The sequence below is a fragment of the Carettochelys insculpta genome, chromosome 14 (assembly GCF_033958435.1).
Source record: "Carettochelys insculpta isolate YL-2023 chromosome 14, ASM3395843v1, whole genome shotgun sequence".
Classification (NCBI taxonomy): domain Eukaryota; kingdom Metazoa; phylum Chordata; order Testudines; family Carettochelyidae; genus Carettochelys; species Carettochelys insculpta.
The window spans coordinates 21,890,384-21,909,546 of NC_134150.1; the positions used below are offsets into that span (position 1 = coordinate 21,890,384).

General features: G+C 39.9%; 1 protein-coding gene across 4 annotated transcripts in view; it reads left to right on the plus strand.

Annotated features, from left to right (window-relative positions):
* The window catches only part of ZNF536 (zinc finger protein 536), a 495,063-nt gene that overhangs the window by 216,129 nt on the left and 259,771 nt on the right, over positions 1-19,163 (plus strand). For all 4 annotated transcript variants that reach the window (XM_075008654.1, XM_075008656.1, XM_075008657.1 and 1 more), the window contains one exon: positions 5,637-7,808. In XM_075008654.1, the coding sequence (XP_074864755.1) occupies positions 5,639-7,808 (2,170 nt within the window). In that variant the 5' untranslated portion in view covers positions 5,637-5,638. The remainder of the gene's footprint in view (positions 1-5,636; positions 7,809-19,163) is intronic.

Here is a 19,163-nt window from a genome sequence, read left to right on the forward strand (position 1 = left end):
CCTGAAGTTGTGATGAGTAAACAATTTCACCCCAGTGCTTCAGTTAGGACCTTTATGCGTTCCTGCTTAACCTACTGTGGCTTGAAGATGCTGTGAGGAAGGCAAAAAAGCTTCCTGGTCCTCTGCCATTTGGCCCATGGGAATAAAAATTCTTTCCTGACCTGCCCTAAACAGGTGATCAGCTAGACTGCAGCTTCTGTCAGGCCTGGTTCCCATTCCTAGCTGGGAGGTGAGTCAAAGTGAGTTTCTGGAAAAGGACTGAAAGAGGCTGCACATGTCAAGTGGGGAATGCTGGTCAACCAGCCTTCCTTCCCTCCTCCAGACAGCCATGCAGTGCCAGGAACTCCCAGGGGGAGGAGATACCTACTATTGCTTGGCAAGTGTGGGGTCAGAGAGCTCTAAAGAGGATGGAGAGAGGCTCTTCTCAGTAGTGATGGATGGCAGAATAAGGCGCAATGGTCTCAAGTTGCAGAGGGGAATGTGTAGGTTGGACATTAGGAAAAACTGTTTCACCAGGAGAAGGTCTTACCTGTAGAGTTGGTTGAATCTCCATCCCTAGAGGCTTCTAAGTCCCGACTTGATGAAGTCCTGGCTGTGGTGATTTAGTTGGGGTTGATCCTGCTTTAGGCAGGGGGCTGGACTCAATGACCTCTTGAGTTCCCTTCCAGCCCTAAAAATCTATGATTCTAAATGTCTCCCTCCCTTGCTGCTGGGACTGTTTGCCTTTCACCACCAACTCCACTCCGTCCTCCCACCTGTTCATGTGGGCAGGTGCAAATGTTATTGGGTTTTGCTGTGAAGGGTCATATAAACAGGAAAGAGGCTCTACGTTCACAAGAATTATAAGATCAGAACTTGTGGTGACCACTGGAAACATCTGTGAGGTAGGGTGAGTTGGGGATTTCTGGTGGATAGGTAAGATGTTGACATAGAGTTAAAGCTGTTTGCTGAAGCTTAACTGCATATTTCCTGCCTTTCAGACCATTTAAAAATACAGCTCTGAGTGCATATGATTTTTGCCTGGTAATTTCCTTTTCTTTTTTTTTTTTGTTTGATTTGTGAGTTTGTTTGTTTAGAAACTACTGTGAAATGGTGATGCGCAGTGAAAGCATATTGTGTTTTCCAAGCTCTTTGATTCCTGTTGGTGGGACCTCCTGTGCTCTTCAAGCTGTGTGTGAGTGGCAAGTGGATGATGAATTTGGAAATGAAGGTATTATATGTGCTGGCATGTGAGTGAGGAAGAGGTACATGAGGACTATCACTGAAAAAATTACACCGTCAGTGGCAGAAGTAACACTGTGTGCTTTGTCACAGTGTAAGGATTACACCTACAGCAGGTATGGATGTTGAAGTTTACACCAGAGGAGGTTCAAAGGCAAGGGTGAGAGCTGGGCAATAAATAAAGCTATGAGATAGATCCAATAATTGATTGAAGTGATTTGGATCCCATTGCCCAAGCTCTTGCTGCCAAAACTTCTAATTAGTTAATTCTGTGTTCCTTCTAGGCCCCCCTCAGTCCCTTCCCCAGCCTAGCTGTTAACCAAAGATCCCACAGCCTCTGTCTCAAATCTGCCCCCTACCAGAGCCCCCAGTCTCTGCTCCTCACATACACCTGCACACTTTTCAAGCAAGGTGTTGCAAGGCTGGGGTCAGGAGGAGCTGACCCATTTTTATGCAGGAAGGTGAGGAGGGAGCAGGGTCACCTTGAGAAGCTGGTTTCATACTGCATCCTGCCCTCCCCCATCCTGCCCCCCGCCCAGCTGCCTCTCCTGCATGTCTCCTTAGGAGCTGAGAGCAGTTCAAGGGTAGGGGAGGAGGGAAAAATTCTTCCTATCTCCTGAAGTAGCTCTGATTGGTTGCCCTTCCCTCAGAAGTGGGGAGGTAAGGAGAGCAATTAATCATGAAGTGTTTTCCTGTGGGCAGGGCTGAATATGGTGTGACCGTTGGAGCCTTTCCTGTCATCGATAGATTGGCCCTAACAGTGAGTTACTGGCTAGAGAGGGCAGAACAGACTATGGCCTGCCAGGCAGCTGCAGCAGGAAATTGCTTAGTTTGCAGGAATCCTGTGGCGCCTCCTGTGACTGGGCCCTCAGCTCCAGACTTCCTATCCCAAGCAGTTATAGGAGCTCTGGCTCAGTGGCTTCTGATTCCACTCCAGTTGCTGTGTTATCTACCTCCATCACTCCAGCTGTAAAGCTACTAGAAGCAGCTAGACCACTGTGCTTTTTACTCCTTCTGCAGAAATCTTGCCAGTGACCGTAGTAGCTGCATTTACTGCCCTTCACAGGGGATGTGACTCTGCTGTCCTCCTCCAGTCTTCTATTAATAATTGTCTTCTGTTTTTGGCTTGTGTGAAGAGTTCCTGGTTATACTCTTGGCGGAGATATTTGGGAGTTTGGATTCATGTGAGAATTGGGATGAGATGAAGATTTCACCTTGGCATTTGGATTTTGCATTTAGCGTTGTACTTTGCCTCATTAAAATGGTTTCAAACAATCATGAAGCCGGTTTAAAAGTATGACATTTTAAATAAATTGTATGTTTTGTGTTCTTTTTATTAGCCTGGTCATTTCTGACCCTTTAGGTGCTCATAGATCACATTTTCAAGCATGTTTCTGTGACCAAGAAGGTCAGAAACCAACTACTTCAAAAATAAACCACTCTGCCAAGGAAAACTGTTTCTCACCTAATCACTTGACATCAGGACCTGGGGTTTTAAGAAAAATATGAAACATTGCAAGACTTGTATCATGCCTTCTCTGGTGGGATCTGAACATATTAGCATTCAGGAGCAGGAATTTGAAATAAAAGGGCTTTTTTCAGTAGGGAGAAAGAGGGTAAAATATGCTATTGATATGGGCTGGGGAACTGGTGGGGAGAACTTCAAAAATAACTTGTTTTTTTTATAAAATCAGTGACAAATTTTCAACTTTTCAGCTGTGGCTGCTACAATATTTTGAAGTCCCTCTTTGAGGGATACAACTACAAAATAACAAAAAGCTCAACAAATATAAAACAAAATCAAGTCGAAAAACTGTAGGTTGTAAATGACGTTTAGTGTTAACCATCAGAATTAATAAACACCACTGAGATCTGACAGAGTTTTCAAGCTTTGATAAGGGATAATGTTAAAATTGACCACCTAGTCTTCGTGAAAAAACATAAGGGCACAAATTCCTATTGATATCAACTGAATAAAACAAACTTGGAGTGTGTATATCAAGCTGTTTTAGAAAAATGACATTCTAAGAAGACTCTTAAAAAATCTCCTGGATTTTCAAATTCTCATGTCTCCAAGATGCCTTATCTGATTAACCTCAAACCTGGGGAAAAATCACCTCCAGCTAGAAACAAACACAAGAAATTTCAAACAGAAAATAGCTTATTGGAAGGTGGTGGAAGTGATACAGGTCAAAATAGACTTAATAGAAAAGCAAACAAAAAAAAAATTGCTCCCATTCACGTGTCTAATTCCATGTATCTGTGGTCTAGCGGATTGAACCCAGCATGAGAGCCAGGAATTGCAATCATTTTCTATGAAGTCTTCATTGAATAATTGAATCATTCTGTATCTGTTTCCTCACCTATGAGAGGCATACCTCTAACTAACTCAAAGATGTTGTGAGTTTATGTATGTATAGAACACTATTGTACAGAGACTAAGTGCTAAGTATTTATGTATTTGTACTTCTATGTCGAGTCTATGTATTTATTTATGAATAATGCTGAATGTTAGATATTGGCCCAAACACAAATCCTGGATCTGAACACTATTGAATTTTGGAAAGTTCTCATCTGGATACAAAAATGAACTTTGTGGTTCAGACTCGTATTTAATATATGTCAGTGTATTGTTCCTCTTTTTCTCACACAAAAACTTAACTACAATGCCAGTCATCCAGTTAAGGAAAATAAAAGAGGATCTCCCATCGAGGTTTCTCTTTTACTCTCATCCTACAAATACTTAAGCACTTGTATAAGTTTGCTGACCAACGTTGTTCTACTGAACTCTGTGGAACGATTCCCATGAGCAGTTACAAACATCATAAGTATCTGCCTGATCTGAACCTCTGATTTCATGGCAGGTAGCAAATATAAAGCAATGTGAGGTTTGGTCCCCACATGCTGCCTTTGCGGCAAGCCCTTTTGAGTTTCTGTGTCCAGAAATTAATAGGAAGTTAAATCAATTAATTAACTATTCAGCAGGAAGTGAAGAAATGTCCCTTCCAGCCCTGTGATTCTATGAATCTATGAATTTTGTAATTTTATGGTGGAGAAAATGCCAGATTATATCTGTAAACTAAACAGATATTCATGATGTTTCCATATGACCTTGTATTGATCAAAAGTCATTAATGTAAAACTTTATTTTACGGAGAACTTTATAAATATGTTTTTTCTGAACAAACTAGAGAATTTGGCAAAGGATAGAAGATTATTATGGACAATTATGCAGACCATCACTGAGTGCTTGTGTTTAACAAACAGCTTTGAGTTCTAATTTTCTGCAGTATACATACTGAAGGTACTATTTGTACTCATTACTGTGCATTGGGAAAATTATTTAAAATACTTACATGTGTAAATACTTCCTATTGCACCTTATCCAGATTTTAATTGTTTTTATCTAGTTCTATTAGAGAACTTTTTAAAATCCCTTATATCATATCTTATCCATCGAAAGTCAGAGAGATTTCTTTATCAGCTTCCAAGTTTTTTGACAAACTGAAATCTGAAGGATCTCAACAATGAATTAAAAGATTTAGCAGAAGATAACTTATGGATTTTTTGATGGGCACAGTTTCAAAATAAAAAATTAAAGTTTTGTAAAAGAAGGGTTAAATCTTAATCTTGGAGGTTTACAAAGCTGCTAGTCGCAGTCTCCTTAAAATTTAATATACCTCGTTAATGCTTACTTGCAAACACTGAAGGATTTTTATGATTATAATCATGTGTTACAGCACCTAGTACTGTTTCTAAGCAGCATACTAATCAGCTTAATGAGATATTACTGCACTTTTTGTTGACTGAAGCAAAATCCCTTTTATTGTTCTAAAGCTTGTCCTTTACTTTATTTTTTTCCAAAAACATTATCATGTTTTATTGTATACCAGTAAATATCATGCCTTAGTTTTTTTTGTCAAATCATAAAACTATCTTTCTCTTTGTAGAATGTGTAATATATTGAAAATGGTTAATAGAACTGAAAGTTATAAATTGATTTCCATATTTTGTTTTTGTTTGTTGTGTTTTTAAAAATGGAAATGGGAGTTATACATAATGTTTCTTTTTCTATAGCTTGAAAAGTAAGCAGGTACGGTTTCACGCAGGATGGGGCACACTGAAAGCTGATGTCACCTCTTTAGTAATTAGATATTGAATTTGGCAGGATATTATTTTAAAATACTAATTAATAATTTCAATCAGTAAACATAAAATAAAGACACTGTATAACTAAGACCAAATACGATCACAACACTACAGTATCATTAGCATTTAATATACTTTTTGTTTTCTACTATAATTCCTTTGCATTATGTGTGCATCAAATTAAAATATTATGTCTACATATATAGCTGATTTCATTACTTATAACTATTTTGTAGCACAAACCTAAACTATCTCCTTATTTTCAGGGATGGAGGAAGCTAGTTTGTGCCTTGGTGTTTCTTCAGCGGTATCAGAAGCTGACGCCCATCTCAATAATACCATACTTAATGGCCAGTATTCAATGAGCCAGAAGCTGCATCAGATAACTTCACAGCTCAGTCATGCCTTTCCAGAGCTTCAAAACAGGCAGAACACTGAAGAGAAGGCATCAGCACCACTAGAAGACAAAAGTCATGTGTCCATAGCAAATCAGCCAATCAGCAGTCAGATGGCACTATTAGCCAACCAGCTCAATAGAGATGTTGACACCAGTTTGAATGGAAGAGTAGATTTGCAACAATTTTTAAATGGACAAAACCTTGGTATCATGTCTCAGATGAGTGACATTGAGGATGATGCCAGAAAGAACAGAAAGTACCCATGCCCCCTCTGTGGCAAACGTTTTCGATTTAACAGCATTCTGTCACTCCACATGCGTACTCACACCGGAGAGAAACCATTTAAGTGTCCGTACTGCGACCACAGAGCGGCTCAGAAAGGCAACCTGAAGATTCACCTACGTACTCACAAACTTGGAAACCTTGGCAAAGGCCGGGGAAGAGTCCGAGAAGAAAACAGGCTTCTGCATGAGCTGGAGGAGAGGGCAATTCTGCGAGACAAGCAGATGAAAAGCAGTCTTTTGCAGCCAAGACCTGATGTGAAAGCACAGCAACATGCGCAGCCGGCACCACTTGCAAACTGTAATTTGTCTGTGCCAGCTAATCACAGCACACCTGACATTTCAAACCCTGTCCCCTCTCCAAAGCCTGTCAGCACCCAGGAAGAAGTAGTCGCACCGACTGCTGGGTTCAGATGCACGTTTTGCAAAGGGAAGTTTAAGAAGCGCGAAGAGCTGGACAGGCACATAAGGATCCTGCATAAACCTTACAAGTGCACACTGTGTGACTTCGCTGCCTCCCAGGAGGAGGAGCTGATTAGTCATGTGGAGAAAGCTCACATAACTGCAGAGTCAGCTCCAGGCCAGGGAGCCAATGGGAATGGAGAGCAATCGACCAACGAGTTTCGCTGTGAGGTCTGTGGCCAAGTTTTTAGCCAAGCCTGGTTCCTGAAAGGCCACATGAGAAAGCACAAGGATTCCTTTGAGCACTGCTGTCAGATTTGTGGGAGGCGCTTCAAAGAGCCGTGGTTTCTTAAGAATCACATGAAAGTCCATCTGAATAAATTATCTGTGAAGAACAAATCTCCTAATGATCCAGAAGTACCTGTATCTATCAGCACTATGTCGCAGGAAGCTCACGCAAACTTGTATTCCCGCTACCTATCGTGTTTGCAAAGTGGCTTTCTTCCTCCTGACAAAGCAAGTTTGAGTGAACAAAATCAGATTTATAACAAAGGAGATTTGCCTGTGAAAGAGAGAGAAGTTCTGGGGAAACTCCTTTCGCCCATTTCTGGCATTGGCCACAGTATTACTGAAGGGGATAAACATTCTTTATTGGGCTGTCTCAATCTGGTGCCTCCTCTGAAATCCAGCTGCATAGAAAGGTTACAGGCTGCTGCCAAGGCTGCAGAGATGGATCCAGTAAACAGCTATCAAGCCTGGCAGCTTATGGCAAGGGGAATGGCCATGGAGCATGGCTTTTTGTCTAAAGAGCAGCAGATACAGCGCAGCCATGAAGACACTTTGGCAAATGCTGGAGTTATGTTTGATAAGGAGAAGCGGGAATATGTGTTAATAGGAGCAGATGGCTCTAAGCAGAAAATGCCTGCTGATTTGGTTCACAGCACTAAAATGGGCAATCAGAGAGACTTGCCAAACAAACTAGACCCTTTAGAAGGCAGTAGAGATTTTTTGTCACATGGTATGAACCAGGGACTTGATTATAACATGCAAAGTCATGTTACTATGAAAGAAAAGCCAACTGAGTGTCCTGATTGTGGAAGGGTTTTTAGAACATACCACCAAGTTGTTGTTCACTCCAGGGTACACAAGAGAGACCGAAAAGCAGAAGAAGAGATCATTCAAGGTAACCTCGATGAGCGACGTGGGTCTGGAAGTGATCAAGAATCTCAATCTGTCAGCAGGTCGACAACACCAGGGTCCTCTAATGTTACTGAAGAAAGTGGAGTTGGTGGGGGTCTCTCACAGACAGGAAGTGCACAGGAGGACAGTCCACATCCTTCCTCACCTTCCTCTTCAGGTATGCTAACTTATCCCTCACCAGTTTTGACTAAGAAATCAGATGCTGTATATTAAATGATAGTAATGAAGTAGTTTATATAATCTACCAGTGTTGTTTCTACTTACAGTTCCCTCACAGTTTGCAAAGCTATGTGATAAAGCACAATATTGTGGATTCTCTTTTTGAAACTTCCTTCACACTTTGTGAATGAATTCTCATTTTATCTAGGGATATTTTTCATGGGCAAACTTTTCCTGGCCTTTCTGCTATCTCGTCAGTTATGCCGCAGGTGGCAGTGTATAAGGTCTGTGCTTTCATCAGTGAAAGTGTTACGTGGGGAGCTTCTTTTTTCGGGGTTCTAAAGCTGCTCGCTTATATCCCTGCTCTCTCTCTCTCTCGCTCTCCCTGAACTACTGCTGCCTCCAGATGGAAAGGTGAAGCAAGATTCTTTAGTTAAACTGTAGCTCTAAGGGTGTATACTATTGGTCACCAGACCTCCTGAGAGACACAACCTAGTCTCAATCCCCAACCAAATCAGTTATTTAGCTGAAACATGCACTGCCACCAGGTCACCATGCTGATAAGAACAGAAACATTGATGTTCATTTTTTGTTTTTTGTTATGATTTTGATTTGTATGCTTATTTTAACATGCATGCATCCTTCCATTTATCCCATGTGTGTTTGAAAGTGTAAGAAAAAATAGAAATTCAACTGAAACATTTTAATTGCATTGTATGTCATTTTAACTTGCTGTGTATAAAATAGCAAGGCAGATAATATTTCACTGAAGATGTCTATAAAATATTGAGTTTCCTGGTACAATTTTTAAAGTTACTAGCCTGTGACTGCTGAAATAAAATTTCCAAGTAATAACAGGTAAGATTTCTGGCCTCATCTATATTGCCAAAACCACTTACTAATGGATAGTAAATTGAAAGTTATATCTTCAGCCCTTTATAAAGAGAGCACCTCACTAATACTGTAATCATTCTGCAAGGCTAACAACAGAGGAAATCATGCCATAACAAATACTCTGTTACTAATGGCAACATTGATTTCTGCAATCAGCCATTAAGTCTAGAAAATGAAAGACAGTTTGAGGTACCTTAAGGCATTACATTGCCCACTGTTAAGGATCTGGTAGCAGGCTGTTGAGGGTAATTCTTTTTAGGTTTTTTTTTCCAGTTTTGATAAATATTTTAGTATTGGAGGAAATTCACTGTTACAGTTATTAAGTATATACCAGTTTATTTTTGTTGTTCTTGTCATGCTCCAGTATACTCGACTTCTAAGGCCAAATTAATATAAAAATAAAGTGTTAGTTTGCAGGCTTATTACAAACCAGTAAAGAAATTGTTAAGACACATAAATCTGCCCTCCACATTCCAGAGATTCCTATAGTACTTAATGTTGTTGTTTAAATACCCATGAAACACACTGTCTACTCTTACAGTCATAGCCTTGTTCACAATTTATTACTGGTGAGACACATTAGAAAATGCTATGTAGGAACAAGGATAACAGGCTAGAGCTAATTTCATACTATGTATAGCTGTCCATATTATTCTGAGAGACCTGAAAATATGCCAGGCTGAAGAAAATTCTTTTTTAACTTGTTAAAATCTTAAACATTTAAAAATTATTGTAGTTTTTTTAATGTTGAAAGTGTCACCCTTGTTTCATACCGAGTATGAACATAAAGGTGTTTGAAGTCAGTGATCCTTAAATCATTTAGCTAAAATCTGCTAGAATGCTTCTTGGGCTTTCAGAAAAGTTCAGAGGGTAACAAGAAAAAGAGAGTATCAGAGCTTGAGTTTTCTAAGTGACATTGAATTGAACATACATTTAATTGTTTTAAAAAGCTGTGGCACCTGAAAGGTAGAGTCTTTGAATGCCACATATAATGGTGCATTAAATGAATTGTTTGAGAGTCAAGAGGTGACATTGCAGGGTTATTCATAAGGCTACCTTAAGTTAAAAATATTAACTAAAAGTCTACATTTTACTAAAACCATATACTTTCACTTTTGTGATTGTTAAATCAATGCATTTAGAGACGGAAGCAAAATATATTCAATAACAACCTGTGACTTTTATACTGGAAAATATTGTTAATCGTGCGTGTTGGTTGATTCATTTCTGATTGTCTTCTTTAGTCTCCTAGAATGAAAGCAAAATAGTCTGAATATAAAATACATTTTCTTATGTATAGATCCAAGGGTTTTGAAAGTTTCTTCATCAGATGATCATATGGCATTGAGTTTTACATTAACAAAGTCCAAATATTCTTTAGTCCTGTACAATTAAATATGGTACTGCAATGTTTCTAGTGAAAGAGTTCTATCACTGTATAATGTCTGTTTTATCACTGCCTGTGAAAGATAAACCTGTAGAATACAATGAAACTAGATTTTTCAAGTAATGAAGAATTAAATAGTCATTGAGGCTTTTATTAAGAAATTACTGCAAAACACAGTTTTACAAATTTCTCAGCCTGTATAACAATGTCTCAAAACTTAATTTGCATCACTTGATTCTTTTTTTGTTGAAAACTGGGTCAGTAGGGCCTGAGAAACTATTTTTTTCAGATCTTAACCAATGAATTCTTCTTTATAAATTGGTGCTCTTAACATGATAGTAGTTCTGAATTAATCATAAAAAAACCTTTTTACACAGTGCCTCTTAGAACAGATCTCCAGAAGGAGGCTTACAATGAGTGGCAGAGAAGTCTTTGTTATCTGATGTAATTCTTTGCAAAAGGAGGATTGGGAACGAAGTGCCTGTTTAAAAATGTCTAGCTCAGACTGAGAAGAAGAAAGGGTCAAGTTTGCAATCAAACAGTTATTGCAGAGATGTGTGACTGTCACTGGCTGGGCTAATGTGGTATGCAGCTGTTTGTTATGTGAGTAAAAGAATGTTTGAATCACTGAACATGTGAAAATGACTCCAGTGAACCAGAAAATGTGTTTGTTCTTTAGCTCTCCAAACTACTGAGAACTAAGCTTAGGATCAACTGTTAAAACCAGGACCTTTGACAAATTGAGAGGTCATACTTTCTAACAGAAATGGACAAAACTAGTCACACAGATCATTTCCCTGTCTCTTTTCTTTGTCATATCTTTTTTGTTTATTTGACTTTCTCATAATTTTTTCCTTTCTGTCTCCACATACAATACAAAGAAAAACTACAGTTAAAAACATGCTTACAAATAACTGCTGTTCCATATATAGAAAGCAATGAATGTCTTGTGATCTTTTTGGATGGCTCTTGTCTAATTGCATGCATTCCAGTGAAATTAATCTTTCAGCATCATAGCAGACTCACATCAAAGTAAGGTAGATGTCCACTCTTATTTGTGGATGTTTTATTTTAAATAAAAGTTCTATTTATACACATTTTGCTTAGGAATTACTGCCTGGTATAATTAAAACTTAATGTACTAAGAAATGATACTGTTCATTATATCCAGGAGGGTAGTACCTTCTGCATTTTTCTATAATTTTGGTGTGGGGATAATTGAAGTCTTGCTAGTATGAAAGGGGTAATTGAATGCACTGACCCTCCAGTTCATTAAATAAAGTAGGCCAAGTTACATGATCAATGGAAAGCACTGGGATTAAAAAAGGAAAATAAAATACTGTCAAATATAATCACATATTCTTGTGTGTAACAGTTGATGTTGACTTTGGTGCAAATTGTTTGATCAGCTGTTTTGGAATCTTTCAGACTTCTTGTTTTTTTGAGGAAAATTCCTCCTTACACAGTATGTTTCAGCCCATATTTATGTCCATTGACAGAGTACATAAAAAGCTTTTGTACTGGACATCATTGCACAGACAGAGGACAGGCAGTGATATGATATGTTTTCTTTTTTCTTTCTTTCTCTTTTTCCCATTCACTGATAGCCATCAAACTGCTCAATGTGAACAAAACAAGCAAAAAAATGAAGTCTGAGGATTAAGATCTTCATTTTTTTTTGCTTGCGCATTCCAATTGTTCTTAAAATATTTGGCAATGTCAATTAGTAACTGAGCAGAGTTAGCTGATGAACACAATTTTCCACTAGACTGAGCACCCTATTGTTGTCGAGCTAACAGCAGATTTCTGAGGTCATTATCATTCCCTGGTAGCTTGGCCCAGCTGCTTCATGCTGCAAAAGCCAAACTTTATACGGGAGCTTTGGGATAGCATGCAGCAACAGGGGGCTGGGAAGGGAGGTATGGGAAGTTGGCTGAGAAGCTGAAGAAAGTCATTATCATCAGAGGAAACAGAAAGTGAGAGTTTCTAGGTGTTTTGAAGGAAATTGGCTTTCTAGCCTGATTTCCTGTTGCCTTTCAGCCTTTCTCCCTACCTCCAGTCCTCTTTAATATTTCAAACTGAATGACTAAGTACACCACAGCAAATCACAGCCCCACAGTTTCTTTCCCCAATCTGTACTAAGCAAATTACTTCAACTAATCTAGTGACTTAAGGTCAGAATAAAGGGTTTCAAGAGAATGGGATGCATTCCTGGTTTTTGTTCTATAAAGACATTTTAATCCATTTCAGACCTGAAAATTGTAAGCCATGAGTTCTGCTTTGACTTGCAGATTGTCATTCTTAGAAGAAGAGAAACAGAATTTTTAAAGTAAAAACAATTATTTAATGCAGATCTTTTTAACCCACACACCTTATTTTGGTTTCAGATTCAGTGAGATGCAAAGTTGCACATTTTTAAAGTTCCGCTCTTATAACTGAGCACCATATGCAGCCTTTCAGCCCCTGGTGTGGAAATGCTGGACATGCTGCTCTATGTTTGTAAGAGATTTGTGGATGCTTGAGTTGTGTGTATTAAAGCTTGTGTACATCCAGACATTTGGGAAAGTACTTAAAGCAAAGCTGCTGTGGGTGAATGCCTATATTAATCACCTGGCAAAGGTTCAGATTTTATTCTTACATAAGGCACTAAATTGCCAGCTCTGTGGAAAAGTCAGAGTTCATTTGTGGGGATCATCATTGTGGTCCCAAAATCTGTTTTTGTTTTGCACACTGTAGCTGCATCTACACGTGCACGCTACTTCGAAGTAGCGGCACCAACTTCGAAATAGCGCCCGTCGCGTCTACACGTCGAAGTTGCTAACCTCATGAGGAGATAGGAATAGCGCCCTACTTCGACGTTCAACGTCGAAGTAGGGACCGTGTAGACGATCCGCGTCCCACAACATCGAAATTGCTGGGTCCTCCATGGCGGCCATCAGCTGGGGGGTTGAGAGATGCTCTCTCTCCAGCCCCTGCGGGGCTCTATGGTCACCATGGGCAGCAGCCCTTAGCCCAGGGCTTCTGGCTGCTTCTGCGGCAGCTGGGGATCTATGCTGCAGGCACAGGGTCTGCAACCAGTTGTCAGCTCTGTGTATCTTGTGTTGTTTAGTGCAACTGTGTCTGGGAGGGGCCCTTTAAGGGAGCGGCTTGCTGTTGAGTCCGCCCTGTGACCCTGTCTGCAGCTGTGCCTGGCATCCCTATTTCGATGTGTGCTACTTTGACGTGTAGACGTTCCCTCGCTGGGCCTATTTCGATGTTGGGCTGAGCAACGTCGAAGTTGAACATCGACGTTGCTGGCCCTGGAGGACATGTAGACGTTATTCATCGAAATAGACTATTTCGATGTCGCAACATCGAAATAAGCTATTTCGATGTTGGCTGCACGTGTAGACGTAGCCTGTGTGTACTGCAGACTTGCTTCCTTTTACTCCATCGTCAAAAGGAACTTTGAGAGGCTTAAAATACTGTGGAGATGCACTGGTATGGCACTTTTAGTTGTATTATTTAATATTATTATAAATATTAATTAATGAAAATTAAAGCCCAAATTTTGGTTTCTGGTGCATTTTGTGTAAACCTGGACTAATTTCAGTAATCAATGAGCTTATTGGAATTTGGCCAAACATTGCTGTTAATAGACATGAAATAAAACATAAAATACTTTCTATTGCATTTAGACTAAAAGTTGTTGAAAGACAACACAATAAAACTATAAAAACTTTTCACTGTCTCCTTGTTTGTAGTCTAGCTGTGTGGGTCCTGGGATACAAGAAACAAAATATTGGGAAAGTAATATCTTTAAATGGGCCAACTTTTATTAGTAAAAAAGACTTTCACCACAAGTTGACACAAGAACGTGAAGAAGAACTGGATATAAGCTCTAAAAGCTTGTCTCCCAGTAAGAGATATTACCTCACTCACCTTGTGCCTCTGTCACCTTATGAAATAATTATACGTAGTCGTTGTAAAGCACATACTTTCAGTAGAGCACTGTATTATAGAACTAATGCTTTGCATTTCAGATGATTTATGTCAGGAAATCTTATTTGTCCAAAAATGTCGGTGAGTTAGCCATGCGTTTCATAGGAATGAGTCAAAGCACTGCCCCAAATTCTCTTTCTTCCTCCTCTTTTCCACTCTCTGTGCTATTATTCTTGTACCAAAGCTACAGGTGGATCATAGCGATTTTTTCCAGCAATATGTCTCAGTGGCTACAGAAAGCTGTCCCTCCCTGTTCAGACTTATAGTTCCACATGTAGGGTTATGATGATGTCTCACACACAGCAAGGACATCTGATCGTCATCTTCACCCAGAAGCTCTGCCCTGTCCATATGATGCTGGTTGACCCTGCAAACCTCAAGTATTGTTACCTAAACCTGCACTACTTTTTTAACGTTTGCACCCTGGAGCATGTTTGAAGGACATGTTTACTATGAATGGGACCACCAAATCCCAAAAATGATGATTGATTGTGGAAAGCTAAGAAATTAGACTTCCAGCCCATCAATGGCTAGCACTGCTCTGGCAATACGACTGGCACTGTGCTGATAGCAGGAGCTGAGCACTGAATTACAAGTCAGCACCTCTGGTGAAACTGATGGCCTGTTCTTCTGTCATTTGCCCTTCTTTCCTTGGCAGCACAGGGCCAAAAGAGGCCCATTGTATTCTAAGGCATAAAAGTCCTTGCTTTTCTGTAATCAAGTATATAATTTTTTCCCCAATTAATGATAAACATCTGGGAACAAAGATCTGTTTTTCCAACCCACCTGGTCTTGGTATCAGAGGAGTTTCCCCCTTAAGGTGGAGGCTGAGAGGTAGGTCCTCTACCTCTAACCTGACTGAGCCCTTGCTTCCTCAAAGAGCACATCCAAGTGCCTGTAGAGAGTGTTTGTTCCCATCTTTCATTCCTGTAGGAGTTGAGTCTGTCCTTGTCATTAGTGACTCTTCCAACTGCAGGAAAGAGGCAGAGAGAGGTTCTGTGCTGTCAAGGAAAGAAGCAAAACTCTGCCCTGGTTTGTGCCCAGTATTACTCTCTTGTCCTTCCTTCTGATTTCCTGCAGCAGGTCTCTGCTGATGATGATACCATGTTACCTCTGTCACTTGGAGTTGCTGGAGTGACATTTGTGCAAGTGAAATAAGTTCTGACTCCAACTGCATCTGACCATCAGGTACCCTTTCCCCATTCAGACATTGCGAGAATTAATGTCACTATTGTTGAGTGGTTGTAGTGATTCTGATGTAATTGACTGGGCTCATGTTAAGGTCTTCAGCTTTCTTGGAGGACCTGGTTTCCAACACTGAAGACTGTGGCTTCTAGGCCAGAGGGTCTCTGGATGGCCTATGAAATAGCTACCCTGGGGCTACAAATGAACCCTTGAAACTTTCTTGTAAGATCAAAGGTAGCAATTTAAGCAAGGTTATTTTAGACAATGCTACCAAACCTTTAGCTAGAGTAGCAGTTCCCAACCCTTCTGAGATGGCGACCCATTTTAACAAGTTAATAAGACTTTCTGACCCAAGGCAATTCAAAAAACAGGTGGGAGGGAGGGCGGTTCTCCCCTCGGAATTTTTTTTTTTTATAAAACTTTATTTCTGTCCCACCTTCAGGCTTAAACCCCTTGCAGCCCCAAAGAGCACCCACACCACCAGGCTTAAACCTCTTGCAGTCCCAAATTGCCCCCCGCCACCTCATACAAGTGCTGCTGCTGCCCCCCACTGCTCCTTTACCAGGGGCACGACCTCCACCTCTTCTGCTTATCTCCCCACCAGCCCTCCTACCCGCTTCCACTACCTGCAGCATGGGCAGCTCCCCTGAACTGCCACACTGAAATGGGGCTTAGTTTAATTGGTTTAACAAGCAGATCCATCCTGGCGGCTGTTAAACCAATTAAACTGAGTTCTATTTCAGTGTGGCATGGCAGGGACTGGGAGCTGGAGGAGTGAGTGGCAGCAGCAGCGGGAGCTGCATATGGCTTCTTAAAGAGCCCAACTGGTGACCCTTAGAAAATCTAATGGTGAATCATGTTTGGGTCTCAACCCATAGGTTGGGAATTCTTGAGCTAGAGGGACCTCTGACTAGTGGGTGGCTCCATGTGATCAGGAGTAGGCTGAAATCCTGGTGTGATGTTTACTGGTCATGCTCTCTTGCCACTTGGTGTACAGTTTGAAATACTTGAGAATTCTGTAGTGATAACCCCAGTGAAATCAGAACATCTGCCCCAGTTTGGAGCTGATTGCATGGTTCCTCCCTCTGTTTGTTCTATGGAAACTTCCATTGAGTATTTCTATAACTCCCTGTACAAACACACAAGTCTTGGCACATTCCTTTTTCTCCCCCAACCCCACCTGCTTAGGGCCAAGAGTTTGGGATGGATGGGACAGTCACATACCAATCTTTCGGGACTTGCAATACTAAAACATGGAAGGAAATAGTGAGAGAGGCATCAGACACGAACGGGCGCTGAGCCCACAGTTATTGATGATGATGATGATGAATACTAAAACCCTGTAAGAGCATGTTGAAGTGTTTCCACAGAGCTGAAGACTGGAGGGAGAGAGAAGATCCATGACTAATAGAGCACCTGTTGATTTTAGGCTCACTTCTGACTTCTCTGGGACAGATGGGGTGGTTGTAAGAGATGTATTTCCACAGGCAGCATGATTTACATATTGAACTGTAGCTGCTGTTTCTTGTTGTGACAGATCTGTGAGGAATGGGGAGGAAGGATAGTCCTATCATATTCTCAGGCATAAATGTCACTTTTCCTCAGTAAGTTTTCCCCTACAGCAAGCCCAAGTAAAGATAAGATAAGAATCTGGGGACAAAGTCTGCATTTCTAACTCACCCAGTCATGTTATCAGGCTCGACATATCCCCTGATGGCTGAAGCTGAGAGGTAGGACCTACTCTTCTCTCTCTAACCCCTGTCCATATCTTCTCTAGCAACATCTTTTAGCGACATTTAATTTTGGCTGTCCCATCCATTAGGCTTCCTAATAATTTCTTACCTGTACATCTCATAAATCTTTGTAAGTGAAAACTGAACTATTTATGTCTTATCTAACATTGGGGTGGGGGAGAGGGTATTTATCAAAGACCAAATGCATCATTTCCCCTTTTAATAATCTAAGAAAACTACACACAAAGGGATGGAAGCAAATCTCGAAAGACTTTTTGAGGCTTGTGCATAGAAAATCATGAGCATTCTTAAATACTTTATTCTATCCTTGGAGACTTTTGGAATATTGTGTATGATCTCACTGAGACCAATAGATGATTCAAAGACATTTGTGAACTATAACAAAAGCAAACAGCCATTTTTTCATCATTTGAAGGGAAGTAAAGAAAAGAAAAGAAGAAAATACTTTTAAGTATTAACTGAAGCTTGATGATGCCCACATGAGAATCATGTATATTTAAAGATGAAAAAAAATTCGAGATGTGAAAGTTGGCCATTACCACTCTGAGTCCATCCAAGAGGTTCTATACATGTTATTTAGATTTTAGGGGTAACATAATTTCAAATTATGTGTAAGTCTTTTTACATTAAGCACATTTCAATTAGAATGGTGTATTTCTGCTGTTTTTTTCACAAAAATAAATAAAAACAATGATTTTTGAAGAAAAACAATTTGCCATTTTTCCAAATGTTTTATTATTCTTGAATGTTATTGGTTTTCATAAAATAACTACAATATTAGTATAGCAGGCAACGTTAAGCCAGCATCCAACTACAGCCGTCACACAATTGTATCAGAGATACCACACTTATTTGCTGTTCTTTATAGAAGTTGTATTGTGGTTATTCAGATACCACTTTTTAATAAATATATATAAATGTGGATTTTCTGGTGGTGACCACCACTGTGTTATACTTAATAATCAGCTCTGGTTTGGTCATAAGAAATGGAAGAGGCATTTTTGATAAGGACAAACAGTACTGCAATACAAATATAAATACATTCTACTACAGGCTAAATCTCTCCAGTCTGGCAACATCTGTAACTAGCATGATTTTGGGTAGTCAGATGACCACTTACTGTGAGTGTGGCCAAGTTTACCATGGTCCCATAAAGTTTGTTTACAGTCACCAGTCGTAGCTCTCAGTGTTCTGTGCTGTTATTTAGATCAATTTTACCTCTAAATGTCCTCTAAGAGTCCAGTAAGCAGTGAAAGTGTTCGTAACGCTGTTAGACAATATTGACACCCTGTGGTCCAGCAAATTATCTCGTTCAGCACCAGTCAGGTCCCAAGGGTGACAGATTAAAGAGGTTCAACCTGTACTGGGCTTTGGTTGGCTGTATGAAGTCTGGTCACTAGGTATGTTTTATACCTGGGTAAAGAACAAATTCACTTGCATTGATGCATGAAGGATTTGGGGAAATGACATGAACTTTTAAGGAGCATGGTGTACATTCTAAATTTCAGCCAGGAAAACAAATACAACTGAACATTTCCACCAAGGATATTTTGTTTGCATTCATCTATTGCCAGACCATGTTTACATATTCACATATTCACAGAATTCAGTATATTTTGTATTCATATTTCACATAAAGAGCTTACATCTATGAAGAAAACTGGTCTTTGGTAAGCCTTGAACCACTTGGATTTTTCATACTTTGATTCCATGGGGGAGACTGTTCCAGAGGCTGCCAAGATGTAGAGGGGAAAAAAAAGCCCATAAAATTGCTGAATGAATACCAACTTTCTACCCTTTGTCTTCCACTGAAAGAACTGTGATAAGGCCTGGAGCTATTTTAGTGGCAGGTAGACTCAAAGAAATTAAAGCTGTTGATGCAGTAGATGCTCATAAGCTCTCAGACAATCTCCTCATAAATCCTCAGTGGTGAACATAACCAGAAATTTCAAAGGAAGTTTCAAATTTCAGGAAGAAGTGTAGTGAAGTGACCCTGGCACAAGTGCTGAGTCTGTTGAGGGCCATTAGCATGAAACTTGGAGCTTATGGGCATATTGGAGCAGGAACATTGAACAATCTCATCAACTATCTACTTAAAATCAAATACTTATTCATCATTATATATATATATGTATATACACAGTGGTATTTG